This window comes from Scyliorhinus torazame, chromosome 8 (genome assembly GCF_047496885.1).
Source record: "Scyliorhinus torazame isolate Kashiwa2021f chromosome 8, sScyTor2.1, whole genome shotgun sequence".
Lineage (NCBI taxonomy): Eukaryota > Metazoa > Chordata > Chondrichthyes > Carcharhiniformes > Scyliorhinidae > Scyliorhinus > Scyliorhinus torazame.
The window spans coordinates 175,193,114-175,213,656 of NC_092714.1; the positions used below are offsets into that span (position 1 = coordinate 175,193,114).

Genomic DNA, 20,543 nt, shown 5'->3' on the forward strand with positions numbered 1-20,543 from the left:
GGCAAGTACAGGGCTGACTACCCCAGACTGGGCACAGTACAGGGCAGACACTACCCCAGAATGGGCAAAGTACAGGGCTGACTACCCCAGACTGGGCACAGTACAGGGCAGACACTGCCCCAGGATGGGCACATTACAGGGCAGACACTACCCCAGAATGGGCACAGTACAGGGCTGACTACCCCAGCCTGGGCACAGTGCAGGGCAGACAGTACCCCAGACTGGGCACAGTACAGGGCAGACAGTACCCCCGACTGGGCACAGTACAGGGCAGACACTACGCCCGACTGGACACAGTACAGGGCAGACTGTACCCAAGACGGGGCACAGTACAGGGCAGACACTACGCAAGACTGGGCACAGTACAGGGCAGACACTTCCCCAGGATGGGTACAGTACAGGGCAGGCACTACCCCAGACTGGGTACAGTACAGGGCAGACACCACCCCAGACTGGGCACAGTACAGGGCAGACACTGCCCCAGGATGGGCACAGTACAGGGCAGACACTACCCTAGACTGGGCAAAGTACAGAGCAGACACTGCCCCAGGATGGGCACAGTACAGGGCAGACACTACCCCAGACTGGGTACAGTACAGGGCACACATTACCCCAGACTGGGTACAGTACAGGGCAGACACTACCCCAGACTGGGCACAGTACAAAACACCACCGAGACTGAGCACAGTACAGGGCAGACTCTACCCCAGACTGGGCACAGTACAAAACACCACCGAGACTGAGCATTGTACAGGGCAGACACTAGCCAAGACCGGGCACAGTAGCGTGCAGACACTACCCAAAACGGGGCACAGTACAAGACACTACCCAAGACTGGGCACAGTACAGGGCAGACACTACCCAAGACTGGGCATAGTACAGAGCTGACACTACCCCAGACTGGGTACAGTACAGAGCTGACACTACCCGGGACTGGGCGCAGAGCAGGGCAGACACCACCCCAGACTGGGCACTGTACACGGCAGACACCACCCCAGACTGGGCACAGTACAGGGCAGACACTACCCCACACTGGGCACAGTACAGGGCAGACACTACCCCAGACTGGGCACAGTACAGGGCAGACACTACCCCAGACTGGGCACAGTACAAAGCAGAGACTACCCCAGACTGGGCACAGTACAAGGCAGTCACCACCCCAGACTGGGCACAGTACAAGGCAGACACTATCCCAGACTGGGCACAGTACAGGGCAGACACTACCCCAGGCTGGGTACAGTACAGGGCAGACTCTACCCCAGACTGGGCACAATACTGGGCAGACTCGACCCCAGGTTGGGCACAATACAGGGCAGACACTACCCCAGACTGGGCACAGTACAGAGCAGACATGACCCCAGATGGGGCACAATACAGGGCAGACACTACCTCAGTCTGGGCACAATACAGGGCAGACACTACCCCAGACTGGGCACAGTATAGGGCAGACACTACCCCAGACTGGGCACAGTATAGGGCAGACACTACCCCAGACTGGGCACAGTATAGGGCAGACACTATCCCAGACTGGGCACAGTACAGGGCAACGCTACCCCAGACTGGGCACAGTACAGAGCAGACACAACCCCAGACTGGGCACAATACAGGGCAGACACGACCTCAGACTGGGTACAATACAGGGCAGACACTACCCCAGACTGGGCACAATACAGGGCAGGCACTACCCCAGACTGGGCACAGTACAGGGCAGACACTACCCCAGACTGGGCACAGTACAGGTCAGACCCGACCCCAGACTGGGCACAGTACAGGGCAGGCACTACCCCAGACTGGGCACAGTACAAGACACCACCCAAGACTGGGCACAGTACAGGGCAGACACTACCCCAGGATGGGCACAGTACAGGGCAGGCACAACCCCAGACTGGGCACAGTACAGGGCAGGCACTACCCCAGACTGGGCACAGTGCAGCGCAGGCACTACCCCAGACTGGGCACAGTACAGGGCTGTCTACCCCAGCCTGGGCACAGTGCAGGGCAGACACTACCCCAGACTGGGCACAGTGCAGCGCAGGCACTACCCCAGACTGGGCACAGTACAGGGCAGACACTGCCCCAGGATGGGCACAGTACAGGGCAGACAATACCCCAGACTGGGCACAGTACAAGACACCACCCAAGACTGGGCACAGTACAGGGCAGACACTATCCCAGGATGGGCACAGTACAGGGCAGGCACTACCCCAGACTGGGCACAGTACAGGGCAGACACTACCCCAGACTGGGCACAGTACAGGGCAGACACTACCCCACACTGGGCACAGTACAGGGCAGACACTACCCCAGACTGGGCACAGTACAGGGCAGACACTACCCCAGACTGGGCACAGTACAGGGCAGACACTACCCCAGACTGGGCACAGTACAGGGCTGTCTACCCCAGACTGGGCACAGTACAGGGCAGACAGTACCCCAGACTGGGCACAGTACAGGGCAGACAATACCCCAGACTGGGCACAGTACAGGGCAATCAGTACACCAGACTGGGCACAGTACAGGGCTGACTACCCCAGCCTGGGCACAGTGCAGGGCAGACACTGCCCCAGACTGGGCACAGTACAGGGCAGACACTACCCCAGAATGGGCAAGTACAGGGCTGACTACCCCAGACTGGGCACAGTACAGGGCAGACACTACCCCAGAATGGGCAAAGTACAGGGCTGACTACCCCAGACTGGGCACAGTACAGGGCAGACACTGCCCCAGGATGGGCACAGTACAGGGCAGACACTACCCCAGAATGGGCACAGTACAGGACTGACTACCCCAGCCTGGGCACAGTGCAAGGCAGACAGTACCCCAGACTGGGCACAGTACAGGGCAGACAGTACCCCCGACTGGGCACAGTACAGGGCAGACACTACGCCCGACTGGACACAGTACAGGGCAGACTGTACCCAAGACGGGGCACAGTACAGGGCAGACACTACGCAAGACTGGGCACAGTACAGGGCAGACACTTCCCCAGGATGGGTACAGTACAGGGCAGGCACTACCCCAGACTGGGTACAGTACAGGGCAGACACCACCCCAGACTGGGCACAGTACAGGGCAGACACTGCCCCAGGATGGGCACAGTACAGGGCAGACACTACCCTAGACTGGGCAAAGTACAGAGCAGACACTGCCCCAGGATGGGCACAGTACAGGGCAGACACTACCCCAGACTGGGTACAGTACAGGGCACACATTACCCCAGACTGGGTACAGTACAGGGCAGACACTACCCCAGACTGGGCACAGTACAAAACACCACCGAGACTGAGCACAGTACAGGGCAGACTCTACCCCAGACTGGGCACAGTACAAAACACCACCGAGACTGAGCATTGTACAGGGCAGACACTAGCCAAGACCGGGCACAGTAGCGTGCAGACACTACCCAAAACGGGGCACAGTACAAGACACTACCCAAGACTGGGCACAGTACAGGGCAGACACTACCCAAGACTGGGCATAGTACAGAGCTGACACTACCCCAGACTGGGTACAGTACAGAGCTGACACTACCCGGGACTGGGCGCAGAGCAGGGCAGACACCACCCCAGACTGGGCACTGTACACGGCAGACACCACCCCAGACTGGGCACAGTACAGGGCAGACACTACCCCACACTGGGCACAGTACAGGGCAGACACTACCCCAGACTGGGCACAGTACAGGGCAGACACTACCCCAGACTGGGCACAGTACAAAGCAGAGACTACCCCAGACTGGGCACAGTACAAGGCAGTCACCACCCCAGACTGGGCACAGTACAAGGCAGACACTACCCCAGACTGGGCACAGTACAGGGCAGACACTACCCCAGGCTGGGTACAGTACAGGGCAGACTCTACCCCAGACTGGGCACAATACTGGGCAGACTCGACCCCAGGTTGGGCACAATACAGGGCAGACACTACCCCAGACTGGGCACAGTACAGAGCAGACATGACCCCAGATGGGGCACAATACAGGGCAGACACTACCTCAGTCTGGGCACAATACAGGGCAGACACTACCCCAGACTGGGCACAGTATAGGGCAGACACTACCCCAGACTGGGCACAGTATAGGGCAGACACTACCCCAGACTGGGCACATATAGGGCAGACACTATCCCAGACTGGGCACAGTACAGGGCAGACACTACCCCAGACTGGGCACAGTACAGGGCAGACACTACCCCAGACTGGGCACAGTACAGGGCTGTCTACCCCAGACTGGGCACAGTACAGGGCAGACAGTACCCCAGACTGGGCACAGTACAGGGCAGACAATACCCCAGACTGGGCACAGTACAGGGCAATCAGTACACCAGACTGGGCACAGTACAGGGCTGACTACCCCAGCCTGGGCACAGTGCAGGGCAGACACTGCCCCAGACTGGGCACAGTACAGGGCAGACACTACCCCAGAATGGGCAAGTACAGGGCTGACTACCCCAGACTGGGCACAGTACAGGGCAGACACTACCCCAGAATGGGCAAAGTACAGGGCTGACTACCCCAGACTGGGCACAGTACAGGGCAGACACTGCCCCAGGATGGGCACAGTACAGGGCAGACACTACCCCAGAATGGGCACAGTACAGGGCTGACTACCCCAGCCTGGGCACAGTGCAAGGCAGACAGTACCCCAGACTGGGCACAGTACAGGGCAGACAGTACCCCCGACTGGGCACAGTACAGGGCAGACACTACGCCCGACTGGACACAGTACAGGGCAGACTGTACCCAAGACGGGGCACAGTACAGGGCAGACACTACGCAAGACTGGGCACAGTACAGGGCAGACACTTCCCCAGGATGGGTACAGTACAGGGCAGGCACTACCCCAGACTGGGTACAGTACAGGGCAGACACCACCCCAGACTGGGCACAGTACAGGGCAGACACTGCCCCAGGATGGGCACAGTACAGGGCAGACACTACCCTAGACTGGGCAAAGTACAGAGCAGACACTGCCCCAGGATGGGCACAGTACAGGGCAGACACTACCCCAGACTGGGTACAGTACAGGGCACACATTACCCCAGACTGGGTACAGTACAGGGCAGACACTACCCCAGACTGGGCACAGTACAAAACACCACCGAGACTGAGCACAGTACAGGGCAGACTCTACCCCAGACTGGGCACAGTACAAAACACCACCGAGACTGAGCATTGTACAGGGCAGACACTAGCCAAGACCGGGCACAGTAGCGTGCAGACACTACCCAAAACGGGGCACAGTACAAGACACTACCCAAGACTGGGCACAGTACAGGGCAGACACTACCCAAGACTGGGCATAGTACAGAGCTGACACTACCCCAGACTGGGTACAGTACAGAGCTGACACTACCCGGGACTGGGCGCAGAGCAGGGCAGACACCACCCCAGACTGGGCACTGTACACGGCAGACACCACCCCAGACTGGGCACAGTACAGGGCAGACACTACCCCACACTGGGCACAGTACAGGGCAGACACTACCCCAGACTGGGCACAGTACAGGGCAGACACTACCCCAGACTGGGCACAGTACAAAGCAGAGACTACCCCAGACTGGGCACAGTACAAGGCAGTCACCACCCCAGACTGGGCACAGTACAAGGCAGACACTACCCCAGACTGGGCACAGTACAGGGCAGACACTACCCCAGGCTGGGTACAGTACAGGGCAGACTCTACCCCAGACTGGGCACAATACTGGGCAGACTCGACCCCAGGTTGGGCACAATACAGGGCAGACACTACCCCAGACTGGGCACAGTACAGAGCAGACATGACCCCAGATGGGGCACAATACAGGGCAGACACTACCTCAGTCTGGGCACAATACAGGGCAGACACTACCCCAGACTGGGCACAGTATAGGGCAGACACTACCCCAGACTGGGCACAGTATAGGGCAGACACTACCCCAGACTGGGCACATATAGGGCAGACACTATCCCAGACTGGGCACAGTACAGGGCAACGCTACCCCAGACTGGGCACAGTACAGAGCAGACACAACCCCAGACTGGGCACAATACAGGGCAGACACGACCTCAGACTGGGTACAATACAGGGCAGACACTACCCCAGACTGGGCACAATACAGGGCAGACACTACCCCAGACTGGGCACAGTATAGGGCAGACACTACCCCAGACTGGGCACAGTATAGGGCAGACACTACCCCAGACTGGGCACAGTATAGGGCAGACACTACCCCAGACTGGGCACAGTATAGGGCAGACATTACCCCAGACTGGGCACAGGACAGGGCAACACTACCCCAGACTGGGCACAGTACAGGGCAGATACTACCCCAGACTGGCACAGTACACGGCCAGATCCCACCCCAGACTGGGCACAACACAGGGTAGACACTACCCTACTCTGGGCACAGTACACGGCCAGATCCCACCCCAGACTGCGTACAGTAGAGCAGACACTACCCCAGACTGGGCGCAGTACTGGGCCAGGTCCCACCACAGACTGAGCAAAGTACAGGGCCAGATATATTCCCTTCCCAGGGGAATCATACAGGATTCTCCCCTCATTTCTTTTGGGACAACACACGGTCCACAGACTCTGAGATTTATGGTCACCAGTACACCTTGTCCATGAGTGGAATTTGGCAGTTTTGTGCAGAGAACAACATTTTATTGGGAACAATTATAAAGGAACTGCCTGGTGTTCACATTTGGATGACACATGGTGTCAGTCTGACTGACGACCCATTTTAGATTTTGGACGATTCCACTTTCCGTGAAGATTTCCACAGGATATCTAACACCAGTGCACAACACTAGTTGTCATTTTGTTTCAGTAAGAAAATGTTGGTGGTGTAAGTGGGTGTTCTGGTGACACTCTGCTTATTTACAGTATTGAGTTTAATTGGTTTCTCTCAATTTTATTTCTAGGTCTTATTTAGACATGCTGAAGGTGGTTGTTTTCAGCTATTTGTTTTGGTTTGTGCTGTGCCTAATCTTCATCACTGGGACGATCAGAATCAACATCTTCTGCATGGGTTACCTGGTGGCCTGCTTCTACTTCATGCTGTTCGGAGGACAACTGCTCCTGAAGCCCGTCAAGGTTGTCCTCAGGCACTGGGACTACTTGATTGGCTACACCATACTGGTGATTGTGATAAAGAATGTATTATCAGTACGTACCGCGCTCTGACCGATCTGACACACTGGCATAGTCTGTCCTGACCAAGAGACATATCCGGGAGTTTACACAGCATAGGTTTGTGTGAGGCACATATCCAATTTTTTAAATATTCATTCTCATGAGAGCGCTCATTGCTGGCGAGACGGCGTTTATAGAGTCATTGTGATTTTTCATTCCATTGATTTGGATAAGGTGAGACCCCAGTGGGTTCTATAAAAGGCAGCAATTCACTTTGCCAGAATTGAACACTGGGTCCGGGTCGCCAAACCCTAACCCAAATGTTGGGATGAGCCTGTCTCTGCTTCAGCGGCTTGCCCGCAACCATTTAACCGCCATTGAGTTGTTGAGTGGCTTGAGGTGGGCCCTTTTGACCTCATCAGAGAGGCCTCCTGGAGCTACTGACCAATCTTATGGCTGGCTTGTCTTTGGTTCCAACAGGAACACTGGGAATGCTGCCCACGTTGAGACTGCAGCAGGACACAGATGGAATTGAGCTGTGTTGGATCCTTAGTCCAGGATCTCCCAGAGACCAGGCTTGTAGGCCCCAGTGTGGAGATTTGTGGTTTGAGGTGGGTGGAGGGGAAACACCATGGTGCAGAAATATCTTACAAAGTACCCCTGATTGACTCAGTAGGCCCAGAAAGGAGGCACCCACCTCCATCCCTTTCCTGGCCACCAACAATCCCGTGAAACATGGCGGCTGGATACTTGGCTGTTGTGAGTAAAGTCCCAGCAGCAGCAACAGGGGTGTGGGGGGGGGGCGTTAACTAAGGGCCTCAATTGGCCCATGGGTGCGCAGAACACCCAATACCGCATCCACACCCGCCCCCATCCTCCCCCTACTGCTGGTAAGGGAGCAGGTGGATTAATGATATCCGTCCGATTTTTATGACTCCCCCCTCCTGTCATTCCGCTGTGCGGGTTCACAAAATTCAACCCTTCCTTTACCCGCAGACAGTGAAGATTCACTTCTGTGAATCCTGGAATTGGAGCACTGCCTTATAACTCTTGGCTGTTTCCGATCTGTCAAAGGTTCCACAGTACTACCGACTGTTTGCCCACACCATAGTCCTCTGTTCCAGGAGGTTGGAGCTCATAGAGATTTTCTTCAGGCGTTATTGTCTATGGTAGATTGTATATAGACTTTAGAAGTTTAAATGGATGTGCAAGAGCCTCTCAGTGTAAATTGAACAGAGTGCGTGCAGGGAGGGGGGAATGGAAGCCAAGGTTGTGCTGCAGAGATGTATTTGGAAGAGGTTGGTTGGAAGTAGAGACATCAGCATGGATCTGCTGGGCTGAATAGCCTGTTTCTGCATTGGATATTCTAACATATAAAGGGAAGATTAATGGGGGAGTTTTTATTCACCGGGTAAATGTGGAATTCCCTTGTCACAAATAGCTACAGTTTCATGGCTTTTCAGGAGGAATTAAGCAAGCATACAAATGAAATTCGTGGGGAAGGATTGTGGCAAGGCGATAAGAATTAGCTTCTCACATCTGGATCTACCAATAACACCTGAGACACTGTGGACATTCTGTGTTAAGCTGGTACATTAACATGACGGGCTGTATAATTAACCAGGAATATCTACTTCACCAAAAAATTAGATAACCCATAAAGAGCAATTAACTAAGTAATACACTAAACTCAGAATAAACAAACAATTCAGACAACTAAACCAAGATGATCTAGAGCAAGATTAACATGGAGGTCAATGATCAGCAATGGCCTCATGGGGCAAGTTTGAGCTGAATGTGAATCAAGATACACATTCAGCTCAAACCCACAATGTAAGTGTGACTAACAATATAAACACTACCAAGTTTCCACACATAATAACCAAAAATAAGCAAAGTCTTCATTTGATTGACAATGTGTACTCAACCACCAATTCACACTGACCAATTACGTATGTATACGTACATTTAAACAAGTATGTACATTTAATCAGGAATATACGATAAACTGAGAATGGACAGTTAAGCTGTAATATATACTTAATGTAGTGTGTCCTTGAGCAGGTTGTATGCATTTAACCAGAATCTGTGTGTACGTGCTCCTGGATGTTGGTTGAAATGAAAAATGAAATGAAAATCGCTTATTGTCACAAGTAGGCTTCAAATAAAGTTACTGTGAAAAGCCCCTAGTCACCAGATTCCGGCGCGTGTTCGGGGAGGCTGGTACGGGAATTGAACCATGCTGCTGGCCTGCCTTGGTCTGCTTTAAAAGCCAGCGATTTAGCCCACTGTGCTAAATAGCCCTCCAGTTCTCAAGTTTGTTGACTTTCAGCATAAGATTGAAGGAGCCTCAAGCTGACTTTTAGGAAGGAGGTGAAAGCCTTGGAGAGGGTGCAGAAAAGATGCATGAGAATGCTTCCACCAATGAGGAATCTTGGTTACGTTGACTGGAGACGTTGGGACTCTTTTCCTTGGTGAAGAGAAGGTTGAGAGGAGATTTGATCGAGGTGCTCAAAATCAAGAAGGGTCTGCACAGTGTGGGTAGTCCCCCCTTGCGAAGGTCTCAATAATGAGAGGGCACAGATATAAAGGAATTGTCAAAAGAAATAAAGGCGACACAAAGAGAAACATTTTCACGGAGCAAGGGGTTGGGATCTGGAATGCACTGCCTGAGAGTGTGGCAGCGGGAGCACGTTCAATCGGTGCATTAAACTGCTAATGAAAGGGAAGAGTGTGCAGGATTACGGGGAGGAGGCGGGGGAGGGCAACGAGGTGAGTCGCTCATTGGGAGAGCCGCTGCAGGCGCGATGAGCCCGAATGGCCTTCTTCCACACTGTGACCATTCTGCCATTCTTTGATTTAACAAAGAGATATAATTATTGGAGCTTGACTCCTAACACTCGCCAAGGACATGGAATGACCGTTGCTATGGAAACTTTATTGAAAAACTAATCAGTGTTGTAATTGCTCCCTGGCAGATTGGTTCCTGCGTCTACTTGGAGAGTTTACTTGAGAAGAACTGCTGGGTGGTCCAGACATTTGGCATGGCTTGTACCATCAAAGAGTACGATCTACGTGAGTGATCACTGTTTGGTCCATCACTCTGTAAAGTTCGAAGGAAGGAAATTCCTGATGTAGGGTTACATGATGTAAGGACTCCTACACTGTCTCTGTCTCATCACACTGCATGTCCGGTATCCAGAATTGGATTAGCAGAAATTTCCTTCAATTAAATACTGGAAAAACCAATGTCTTCAGCCTCATCACAAATTAAGTTCCCTAGCCACTGACTCCATCCCTTTCCTTGGTCACTGTCTCAGAGTGAACCAGACTTTTCACAACCTTGGCATCATATTTGACCTCAGTTGAGTGTCTGACCTCATCTTTTCCATCAGCAAGACTATCTACTTCTAATTACATAATGTCGCCTGCCCCTGTCTCATCTGCTTGAAACCCTTATGCATGACTTTGTTAATTCTAGACTTGACTATTCCAGTGTTCTCCTGGCTGGTCTCCAACCTTGTACCCTTCGTAAACTGAGGTCATCTAACCTCTGCTGATATAACGTGTGCAAAGTTCTCTTCACCTGTAACCGTTGTGTTCACTACATTAGCTCCTAGTCTGACAGCCCCTCCATTTGAAACACTCTCCTCATTTTCAAATCCTTTTTTGGCTTCAGTCCTTCCTATCTCCGTAATCTCTTCCAGCCTAATAAAGATCCAAAATCTCTGCTATCCTCCAATTCCAGTCTCTTGTGCACCTTGATTTCAGTCGATCCACCACTGACAGTAGTGCATTCATCTCTGAACTCTGGGAATACCTTATTGAACCTCTCCACCTCTCCATCACTCACCTCAGCTTTCAGACACTCCTGAAAAACCCAACATCTTTGAACAAACCTTTGGTCACCTGCCCTAACATTTCCTTTGGTCGTTCAGTGTCAGATTTTCCTCACTTGTGCTCTGGTAATACTTTACTGCTTTCAAGGCATTCTATAAATGCAGATGTTATTGTCACACTCATCACTGTCAGAACGTCAGATTGTGGTTCCCAGTTCATTATTAGGGTGCTACCAAGTAAAGTAATTAAGGTTAATCTCCGGAGGTCCACAGCATCACAGAAATCAGTCTTCAGCCAATACGATTCACCCCACGTGATATTGAGACACGGCTGAAGGTATTGGATACTGCAAAGGCTATGGGCTCTGACAATATTCCGGCAATGGTACTGAAGACTTGTGCTCCAGAACTTGCCGCACTCCTAGCCAAGCTGTTCCAATACATCTGTATCTACCTGGCAACATGGAAAGTCTCCCAGGTGTGTCCTGTAAACAAGAAACAGGACAAATCCAATCCCGCCAATTTCTGCCCTATCGGTCTACTCTCCATCATCAGCAAAGTGATGGAATGAATCATCGACAGTGCTGTCATTACTCAGCAATAACCAGCTCATGAACGCTCAGTTTGGGTTCCGCCAGTGTCTCTCAGCTCCTGACCTCATTACAGCCTTGGTTCAAACATGGACAAAAGAGCTGAATGCCAGAGGTGAGGTGAGAGTGACTGCCCTTGACATCAAGGCAGCTTTTGACCAAATGTGGCATCAAGGAGCCCTAGTTAAACTGGAGTCAATGGGAATCAGGAGGAAATCTATTCGCTGGTTGGAGTCATACCTGGCACAAAGGAAGATGGTTGTGGTGGTTGAAGGTCAATCATCTCAGCTCCAAGACATCACTGCAGGAGTTTGTCGGGGTAGTGTCCTAGGCCCAACCATCTTCAGCTGCTTCATCAATGACCTCCCTTCCATCATAATGTCAGAAGCGGGGATGGTCACATTTCACCATTCGCGACTCCTCAGATACTGAAATAGTCCATGTCCAAATGCAGCAAGACCTGGACAATATCCAGGCTTGGACTGACAAGTGGCAAGTTACATTTGCACCACACAAGTGCCAGGCAATGACCATTTCCTAAAAAGGAGGATCTAACCATCGCCCCTTTACATTCAATGGCATTACCATCGCTGAATCCCCCACAATCAACTTCCTGGGGGTTACAATTGATCAGTAATAATAATAACAATAATAATAATAATCTTTATTGTTACAAGTAGGCATACATTAACACTGCAATGAAGTTAATGTGAAAAGCCCCTAGTCGCCACACTCCTGTTCAGGTACACGGAGGGAGAATTTCAGAATGTCCAAATTACCTAACAAGCACGTCTTTCGGGACTTGTGGGAGGAAATTGGAGCACCCGGAGGAAACCCACGCAGACAAGGAGAGAATGTGCACACTCCACACAGACAGTGACCCAAGGCTGAAATCGAATCTGGGACTCTGGAGCTGTGAAGCAACAGTGCTAACCACCATGCTACCGTGCCACCCAGTCAATAATCCAAACTCCCCTTATTCGCTGCAGGTTTTCGACATATACTGCAGGGTGGACTGCTACCTACCCATTGCAGTCCCATTAATTAGGACCTGAGAGTTGGAGTCTGCCCATATTGGTCCCAGTAAAGAGGCTGTCCATCGAACAGTGTTAACTAGTGTGCTATTCGATCAGGTCATTGCTCATTCTTTCATTTTACAGAGAAAAGAGCTCCAGCTCACACCTCTGGTGACATCCTTCTAAATCTTTTTTGTACTTTCACAAGTGCTTCTTGGTGTCATAGTCTTTTTGTTATACGGAGACCAGAGGCATGCTCAAAACTCTTAAGTGTGGTCTAACAAAGGCTCAAGATAAAATTTCAACATAACTTGTCTGTTTTACCAGGGCAGGTCAAAGGCTAGGAACCCTACAGCGAGTATTTCACTTCCTGACAGCCCAAACCATCTACAAGGCACTAGTCAGGAGTGTAACGGAATACTCTCCACTTGCCTGGATGAATGCAACTCCAACAACACTCAAGAAGCTCGACACCATCCAGGACAAAGCAGCCCACTTGATTGCTCCCCCTTCCACAAACATTCAAACCCTCCACCACCAATGAACAGTGGGAGCCGTGTGTACCATCTACAAGATGCACTGCCGTAACTCCCCAAGATTCCAAACCCACGACCACTACGATCTAGAAGGACAAGAGCAGCAGATACCTGGTAACCCCACCACCTGGAGGTTCCCCTCCAAGTCACTCACCACCCCGATTTGGAAATATATCGCCGCTCCTTCACTGTTACTGGGTCAAAATCCTGGAACTCCCTCCCTAAGCACACTATGGGAGTACCTATACCTCAGGGACTGCAGTGGTTCAAGAAGGCAACTCACCACCTTTTGAAGGGCAGCTAGGTCTAACCAGCGACGCCCACATCCCAGAAATGAATTTTTTAAAAAGGATCAGTATATAAATGTAGACTTAATGTGGTGTTGAATAATCTGGGGAGCAGGGGAGGAAAGAAAAGTCAACTTTGCGAATAGATTACCATATGATGGCATGGATCATTGTCAACTGATGCGTGGGTCACAGTGATTGGGTAATATCCTTTTGATGGACTGATGTCTAATCAATCCTTGTTGAAGATAACAAGAGACTAATAATAGATGATGTAAAACTGTGAATTGGTTGATTGGCACTATGGCAAAATTTTACAGCCTCTCCCACCAGTAAGGCCTCCGAGTCCTGCCAAAGAATGGCCCAGCCCCCACCACGACAGAACCATAAAAATCCATCCTGTGTTTCTATATGATTCCCTCGGACAGACTGCTATCTCTTGCTCGTAACAATCCTCATCTGATAAGCCATAAACAGGTCCCACCTGAGGAGTACTGCAACTCTCAGTGCTCATGCACCTCACACCCTAAATCGGGGGCTCACTCCATGGCCATCAACGGAAGTCCCACTATTTGGTAAGTGTTGGTTTGTGCTGCCCATTTTGTTAAGTAACCTGCCAACGCGCACTGTCGAGGTACCTCAGAAAAAGTGACCAGGTTGAGAGACGTTGGAAGGTGACTATTGTCTGAACCTCACGTTACCGACTCTAGACTTATCCCACGATACATTATAAAATGACCTCTTGCCTCTAACCAACCTGTCCACAAGCTCCCACCATTGATTGCTCAGACAGGTCCCTTCTCATGAAGCTCCACCTTCCTGCATTTATTGGAAATCATGGGCAGGATTCTCCGACCTCCGCCAGGTCGGAGAATCGCCAGGGGGCGGTGTGAATCCCGCCACTGCCGGCTGCCGAATTCTCCGGCGCCGGAGTTTTGCCGGGTGTGAATCGCGCCTTGCCGGTCGGGGGCCATTGGCCGTGCCCCCCCCCCCCCGGCGATTCTCCCCCCGCGATGGGTCAAGTGGCCGCCCGCCGGCGTAAATCACAACAGGTCCTTACCGGCGAGACCTGGCTCCACGGGCGGCCTGCAGAGTCCTCGGGGGGGGGGGGGGGGGGCACGGGGGGATCTGGCCCCGGGAGGTGCCCCCACCATGGCCTGGCCCGCGATCAGGGCCCACCGATCCGTGGGCGGGCCTGTGCCGTGGGGGCATTCTTTCCCTCCGCATCGGCCGCTGTCAATCTCCACCATGGCCGGTGCGGAGAAGAACACCCCTGCGCATGCACTGGGATGACGAAAACGCTGGTGCTCCCGTGCATGCGCCAACTTGCGCCGGCCGGCGGAGGCTCTTCGACGCCAGTTGGCGTGGCGCCAAGCCCTTCCCCACCGGCTGGCGCGGTGCCAAACACTCCGGCGCCGGCCTAGCCCCTGAAGGTGCAGAGGATTCCGCACCTTCAGGGCGGCCCGATGCCGGAGTGGTTCACGCCACTCCTCAGTGCCGGAGTGGCCCGTCCCGCCGGTTCGCGGAGAATCCCACCCCATATATTCTTTCTTTTTTCCTTATTAGATGATTCCTGATAGTTCACTGTCCCGGGAGACTCCAGGTTAGCATCCCTCAATTGGACCAAAGGCAGCCCCTTCAGGAGAGGAGTGGGCAAAATTGGCAGGAACGAAACTTAACCCAAAGGTTGCTGGCTGGCTCTCTACTGTTGCACTCAGATTTCTCATAAGGTTTTACCAAGTTTCCATCATGTGTTTTCAGCAAACACGGATGACCTGCAAGAAGCCTGCGAAGTCCCGAATAAGCAGGCAGGCATTATATGGGACAGCACCTGTTTTCTTTTCCTACTAGCCCAGAGGAGGGTCTTTCTGAGTTACTACTTCCTGCATGTAGTGGCAGATCTGAAGGCTTCCAAACTGCTGGCAGCAAGGTAAGAACGCAAAGTTCATAAAGCATGCACTCTGGCTAACCCACTTCACCAGGAACCTCTTCTAAACAGTGTGTTATGAAGTGGAAGGTGATCATTGCCAGACAGCCTAAAACCCAAAGGGAAATTTGGCAAGCTATCACAACAATTTGCAATTTGTATTTTATTCTGAGAAAGTATCCGCACTGAAGTCAGGAGAAAAATGTCCAACCACTTTTGGAGATTTTAAATATAAAGTTTGCACGTTTATTGAGAGAAGAAAATTTAAACACACAAGATTACATTGAGAGTTGACAGTAGTTCTATGAACATTTCCCAACAAGATTTTTGCTTAGTTAAACTCAGAGTTAAACACCCTTTTAAAGCAGCATAGAACATGGAACATTACAGCGCAGTACAGGCCCTTCGGCCCTCGATGTTGCGCCGACCTGTGAAACCACTCTAAAGCCCATCTACACTATTCCCTTATCGTCCATATGTCTATCAAATGACCATTTGAATGCCCTTAGTGTTGGTGAGTCCACTACTGTTGCAGGCAGGGCATTCCACACCCTAGATACTCTCTGAGTAAAGAATCTACCTCTGACATCTGTCCTATATCTATCTCCCCTCAATTTAAATCTATGTCCCCTCATGCTAGACATCACCATCCGAGGAAAAAGGCTCTCACTGTCCATCCTATCTAATCCTCTGATCATCTTGTATGCCTCAATTAAGTCACCTCTTAACCTTCTTCTCTCTAACGAAAATAGCCTCAAGTCCCTCAGCCTTCCCTCATAAGATCTTTCCTCCATACCAGGCAACATTCTGGTAAATCTCCTCTGCACCCTTTCCAATGCTTCCACGTCCTTCCTATAATGCGGCGACCAGAATTGCACGCAATACTCCAAATACGGCCGCACCAGAGTTTTGTACAGCTGCAACATGACCTCATGGCTCCGAAACTCAATCCCTCTACCAATAAAAGCTAACACACCGTATTGCCTTCTTAACAACCCTCTCAACCTGGGTGGCAACTTTCAGGGATCTATGTACATGGACACCGAGATCTCTCTGCTCATCCACACTACCAAGAATCTTACCATTTGCCCAGTACTCTGTCTTCCTGTTATTCCTTCCAAAATGAATCACCTCACACTTTTCTGCATTAAACTCCATTTGCCACCTCTCAGCCCAGCGCTGCAGCTTATCTATGTCCCTCTGTAACTTGTAACATCCTTCCACACTGTCTACAACTCCACCAACTTTAGTGTCATCTGCAAATTTACTCACCCATCCTTCTATGCCCTCCTCCTGGTCATTTATAAAAATGACAAACAGCAGTGGTCCCAAAACAGATCCTTGTCGTACACCACTAGTAACTGGACTCCAGTCTGAACATTTCCCATCAACCACCACCCTTTGTCTTCTTCCAGCTAGCCAATTTCTGATCCAAACTGCCAAATCACCCTGAATCCCATGCCTCCGTATTTTCTGCAGTAGCCTACCATGGGGAACCTTATCACACGCTTTACTGAAATCCATATGCACCACATTAACTGCTTTACCCTCATCTACCTGTTTGGTCACCTTCTCAAAGAACTCAATACGGTATGTGAGGCATGACCTACCCTTCACAAAACTATGTTGACTATCTCTAATCAAATTATTCCTTTCCAGATGATTATACATCCTATCTCTTATAAACCTTTCCAAGACTTTGCCCACAACAGACGTAAGGCTCACTGGTCTATAGTTACCGGGGTTGTCTCTACTCCCCTTCTTGAACAAGGGGACAACATTTGCTATCCTCCAGTCTTCTGGCACTCTTCCTGTAGACAAAGATGACTTAAAGATCAAAGCCAAAGGCTCAGCAATCTCCTCCCTAGCTTCCCAGAGAATCCAAGGATAAATCCCATCCGGCCCAGGGGTCTTATCTATTTTCACACTTTCCAGAATTGCTAACACCTCCTCCTTATGAACCTCAAGCCCTTCTAGTCTAGTAGCCTGAATCTCAGTATTCTCCTCGACAACATTGTCTTTTTCCTGTGTGAATACTGATGAAAAATATTCATTTAGCACCTCTCCTATCTCCTCGGACTCCACGCACAACTTCCCACTACTGTCCTTGACTGGCCCTACTCTTACCCTAGTCACTCTTTTATTCCTGACATACCTATAGAAAGCTTTAGGGTTATCCTTGATCCTACCTGCCAAAGACCTCTCATGTCCCCTCCTGTCTCTTCTTAGCTCTCTCTTTAGGTCCTTCCTAGCTAACTTGTAACTCTCGAGCGCCCTAACTGAACCTTCATGTCTCATCTTTACATAAGCCTCCTTCTTCCTCTTGACAAGTGTTTCGACTGCTTTAGTAAACCACGGTTCCCTCGCTCGACCACTTCCTCCCTGTCTGACAGGTACATACTTATCAAGGATAAGCAGTAGCTGTTCCTTGAACAAGCTCCACATTTACATTGTGCCCATCCCCTGCAGTTTTCCTCTCCATCCGATGCATCCTAAGTCTTGCCTCATCGCATCATAATTGCCTTTCCCCCAGATATAACTCTTGCCCTGCGGTATATACCTATCCCTTTCCATCACTAAAGTAAACGTAATCGAATTGTGGTCACTATCACCAAAGTGCTCACCTACCTCCAAATCTAACACCTGTCCTGGTTCATTACCCAGTACCAAATACAATATGGCCTTGCCTCTCGTTGGCCGATCTACATACGGTGTCAGGAAACCCTCCTGCACACATTGGACAAAAACGGACCCATCTAATGTACTTAAACTATAGCGTTTCCAGTCAATATTTGGAAAGTTAAAGTCCCCCATAACAACTACCCTGTTGCTTTCGCTCCCATCCAGAATCATCTTTGCAATCCTTTCCTCTCCATCTCTAGAACTTTTCAGAGGCCTATAGAAAACCCCTAACAGGGTGACCTCTCCTTTCCTGTTTCTAACCTCAGCCCATACTACCTCAGTGGACGAGTCCTCATCAAACGTCCTTTCTGCCACCTTAATACTGTCCTTGACTAACAATGCCACCCCTCCCCCTCTTTTACCACCTTCCCTGAGCTTACTGAAATATCTAAACCCCGGCACCTGCAACAACCATTCCTGTCCCTGCTCTAACCATGTCTCCGAAATGGCCACAACATCGAAGTCCCAGATACCAACCCATGCCGCAAGTTCACCCACCTTATTCCGGATACTCCTGGCATTGAAGAAGACACACTTTAAACCATCTTCCTGCCTGCCGGTACACTCCTGCAACTTTGAAACCTTACTCATGACCTCACTATTCTCAACCTCCTGTATACTGGAGCTACAATTCGGGTTCCCAATCCCTTGCTGAACTACTTGAACCCCCCCCCCCCCCCCCCCCCCGAAGAGCATTAGCAAATTTTCCCCCCAGGATACTGGTACCCCTCTGGTCCAGGTGTAGACCATTTGTAGAGGTCCCACCGACCACAGAATGAGCCCCAATTATCCGGAAAACTGAAACCCTCCCTCCTGCACCATCTCTGTAGTCCCCATAGATTCCCTCTATAAAAATTCCAGTAAGATTACCACAAACACTCACTGTCCCTACAGGGAAATATTTTGCAGGCTTCTCTCTCTCTCATTCGATACTGGAAAACCAAAACTGGTGTCAAAGCTTTACAGACACAACACTTGTCTTCTCTGAGGGTGGCGGCAGGATGCCTTCTTCACAATCTGTTTCAGCCCACATGTTGGGGGCGATTCTCCGAACCCCGCGCCGGGCCGGAGAATCGGCACAACCACGCCACGACGAGGTGCGGAGAATCGGCGCCGTTTGCGCCGGCGCGTTTGACGCGCCGCGGGCCACTGGAATCGCCGATTCTCCTGCCCGGATGAGCCGATATGACAGAGTCCCGCCGGCGCCATTCACCCCTGGTCACTGCCGGCGGGAACTCTGCGCGAACCTTCGGGGGGTGGCCTGTGGGGGGGGGGGGGGGGGGGGGTGTGGAGCCCCCCGGGCCTACTTTCTGGTGTTGCCGTCCCCTGAACACCAACTCCATGTTGAGTCAGGACCGGCACGCTAAAGAAGTCCCCCGCGCATGCAGAGTTGGCGCCGCGTCCATTTGGCGCCACGTAAGGAGGCTGGAGTGGCATGAACCGCTCCAGCGACATGCTGGCCCCCTGCGGGTGCCAGAATCAGTCGTACCCGGGCCCGTGACGCCGTTCACGATGGCGCGAACACTTAGCCTCCATATTGGAGAATCACCCCCGTTGTTTCAGGATCTCATGGACACACTTTCCTTGACAACTTTCAATCTCTCTTTACTATGGTTTCCCCTTTTCATATTTAAATCTGTTGCCTTTGCATTCCTTTGGAACTTCCCTTTTCCAGAGTGTACTGATCTTTCATGTTATTTTGTGGTTACTACTTTTGGGGAAAATAAACTTAATACTTTGTTTTATTAATTTTTCAATCTTTGCCAATTTTACATTTTTCTTTTGAATACAGTTAAACTTCAGGTCACCTCCCTTATCTTCCTAATGCAAATTTCTATTCAGTCTGCTCACTGTTCCTATCCTATCATCTCCACTTCAAAACACTTGCTTTCACATGCAACCCTCTATGATGTCTTTAACCTTGCAGTCTAACTGTTTCAGTTGAATGACATTCGTCACACCCATACACAAGCCTACCACAGTGATATTGGAAAAATATTGACAAATATGACATTTTTGTCACTTGTGTCATAATGTTCTTCCGTCCTTCATTTCCCAAATGAAGTGTAAAATAAATACCATATCATCCTTGTCACAATTATTCTGTTGTGTATTGCATTGGGTAAGACACTGCTCAATGAGTAATGCTTAACTGCAGGCATCCATTATTGAAAAACTTTATTTATACATCCCCAGCAAGAGGACGGTATAACAAAATTATCAGCTATAACAATATATTGCACTCCTTCCCAACTTAAAAAAAGGAATTTATACTGTTGAGTTCACAGAAGAGGACACACAGGAAGAGCAAGGAATGAAAAATACAGAGTCGAACAAAAACTCTATGTACTCTGGTACCAGAAGGCACTACCAGCATCCAGCGCACACTCAGCCGGGGTTTTTATATTCTGGTTTGCTCACCTGTTGTTGGGGGAGCTCCGCCCCTCAGTGGGGAAGCTCATACTCCACCATCTCAAAAGCATTTGGCCTTCATTATCATGAGGAAGTCATGTACTTTACCTTCCTGCCCCACTTTATTCACTTTCAGT

General features: G+C 50.8%; 1 protein-coding gene across 1 annotated transcript in view; it reads left to right on the forward strand.

Annotated features, from left to right (window-relative positions):
* LOC140428896 (piezo-type mechanosensitive ion channel component 2-like) overlaps positions 1-20,543 on the forward strand; it is a 319,011-nt gene that overhangs the window by 180,407 nt on the left and 118,061 nt on the right. The window contains exons 26-28 of the mRNA XM_072515544.1: positions 6,907-7,150; positions 10,096-10,192; positions 15,147-15,315. Coding sequence (XP_072371645.1) covers positions 6,907-7,150; positions 10,096-10,192; positions 15,147-15,315 — 510 coding nt within the window. The remainder of the gene's footprint in view (positions 1-6,906; positions 7,151-10,095; positions 10,193-15,146; positions 15,316-20,543) is intronic.